Below are 1,977 nucleotides of genomic sequence, written 5' to 3'. Positions count from 1 at the left end.
AACTTAACATCACTGAAATCCAAAGCACCATATAAATTAAAATAAAGAGATTTTATTTAATTTGAAATAGATTTATTTAAATATATAAATTGAAAATACATTATTAAAATAAAAATATTTTCCACAAACGTTATTACATTAAAATTTATAAATATTATTACATTAAATTTATAAATTTTAATAAACTTTCAAATAAACAACATTCTTTTGAATATGCCATTAATTCATTATACCCATTCCCAGAGGTGTTAGCCTGAGTTCACTAAATCAATTGTGAAAAGTGCAGCATTAATTACTTATATCCATGGTAATGAAAAAAAAAAAAATTACAACAAAATTTCTTCAAATATTTTTGCAAAAGTTTACCATTACATTAAAATTTATAATAATTTAATAAACTTTCAAATTGACAGCATCACTCCTCAAAAGTGTTAGCTTCAATCCATTCCTTGTGTTGTGTACTTTTATCGTGAAATTCCTCCATTCGTTGGTAACCAGCCACTGTACAACTATTAATTGGCTGCATATTGCTTTGATCAGAAGATATATCTTCAAACTCAATCATCTCCTCGGCTATTGTAGCCGGTCCCATGTAGAACTCCTCTAATCCAAAGTCCAATGAACAATCGGATGGAGAAAAAAATAGATTCCAGTGGGTAGTCGATAGTTCCTTTAAATATGACAAACTGTCGGTTAAAGTAGCTGCATCTTCTGCAAATCGATCGGAATATGGGGACAGCTGCTCCGACCAGCTAGAACAGGTAAAGCTTTCCATTTCTGTTTGAACGAGAATAACGTCCTCTGTGATGGAATCGTTCACAAGTATGTCGCAGGGCGACTTGGAGATATTCTTATTTTCTGCAACCTTACATAATTTGAAAGCTTCATCTGAACTACGATTATTGCAACCATTTGGACGTGCCATTTCAGCTTGTTTCATCGCCGTTGTTATTTTGAGGGGAGGGGTTTTGAACACATGATTTTGTAGGAGAGAAGGAGATTTTGATCTCATCTTCACATTTTGAGTACTTGAATTGGGTTGAGATTCGTTCATTGACCGCAGCTTCTTGCGTAGATGGGTGTTCCAGTAGTTCTTGATTTCATTGTCTGTTCGACCAGGCAGTCGTCCTGCTATCAGCGACCACCTGTAGGCAAACACATATAAAGACACTTGTGTTGTACGTATTGCATGAATATCTCACTCTGCTACTAATAATTCGAAACTTTGGAGACCCCGACAGAAGGAATCAATAACTAGTGGTGAGTACATAGATGATGTTCAATCATTGTGGACATACCGATTGCCTAGAAGACGGTGCATCCGAATAATGAGTTCCTCTTCATCGTGCGAAATGTTTCCCCGTTTAATGCCGGGACGAAGATAGTTCAGCCACCGTATTCTACAACTCTTTGCACACCTCATAAGACCTGTAAAACCAATTTTTTTCACTATTTATTAAGGTTTACATGCCTTAACCCTAATGAGAACTTAAAGAGTAAGACATTCACTTAGATTCGCTAGAGAAATAATAAGAGATATAGTCAAATTTACCTGCTTTTTGAGGGAGATTTCTCCATCCACCATCGCCGTGAATTCGAATGTAATCAGACATAATCATATCCTCCTTCTTGGTCCAGGCCCCGCGGTTGAACCCTTCATTTGAGCAGCAAGGAGATCTACCCATTCTGGATATTCGTTTACTGTAACTCCACCGCTGACGATCTCCCCTGCTGGGAATAAACAGATATGGCACTGGCCCCTTGGCTTGAGTATATATAGAAACAATTAGATTCCCCTGCTCAATTGTTTGGAAAATAATTATCATGTGACCAATATAATTTATGATTTCGAAGGGCACATCTGTCACAGAAAATGAATACCGAGATTATGAGGAAACGACAAATGGGCACAGTAGAAATTTAAGGGGGTCGGATCACCGGGAGAGCAATTTTCTTTTCTAAGTCATTACAGCTATT

The 1,977-nt window shown here is 36.5% G+C and overlaps 1 protein-coding gene across 1 annotated transcript; it reads right to left on the bottom strand.

Moving 5' to 3' along the window:
- Positions 1 to 339: 339 nt before the first annotated feature.
- On the bottom strand, positions 340 to 1,757 carry LOC149264835 (transcription factor MYB3-like). The gene is made up of 3 exons (XM_089390489.1): positions 1,553 to 1,757; positions 1,299 to 1,428; positions 340 to 1,145 (listed from the first exon to the last, which is right to left on the bottom strand). Exons 1-3 carry the CDS (start codon positions 1,683 to 1,685, stop codon positions 416 to 418), a joined length of 993 nt encoding a protein of 330 aa, XP_089246615.1. The 5' UTR covers positions 1,686 to 1,757; the 3' UTR covers positions 340 to 415.
- Between the last annotated feature and the right edge of the window lie 220 nt (positions 1,758 to 1,977).

Source organism: Pinus tabuliformis, chromosome 6 (genome assembly GCF_031772625.1).
Source record: "Pinus tabuliformis cultivar Carrire ecotype Pingquan chromosome 6, CPIR1, whole genome shotgun sequence".
Taxonomy (NCBI): domain Eukaryota; kingdom Viridiplantae; phylum Streptophyta; class Pinopsida; order Pinales; family Pinaceae; genus Pinus; species Pinus tabuliformis.
The sequence above is the reverse complement of the archived record's forward strand: the minus strand, read 5'-3'. Positions and strand labels throughout refer to the sequence as shown.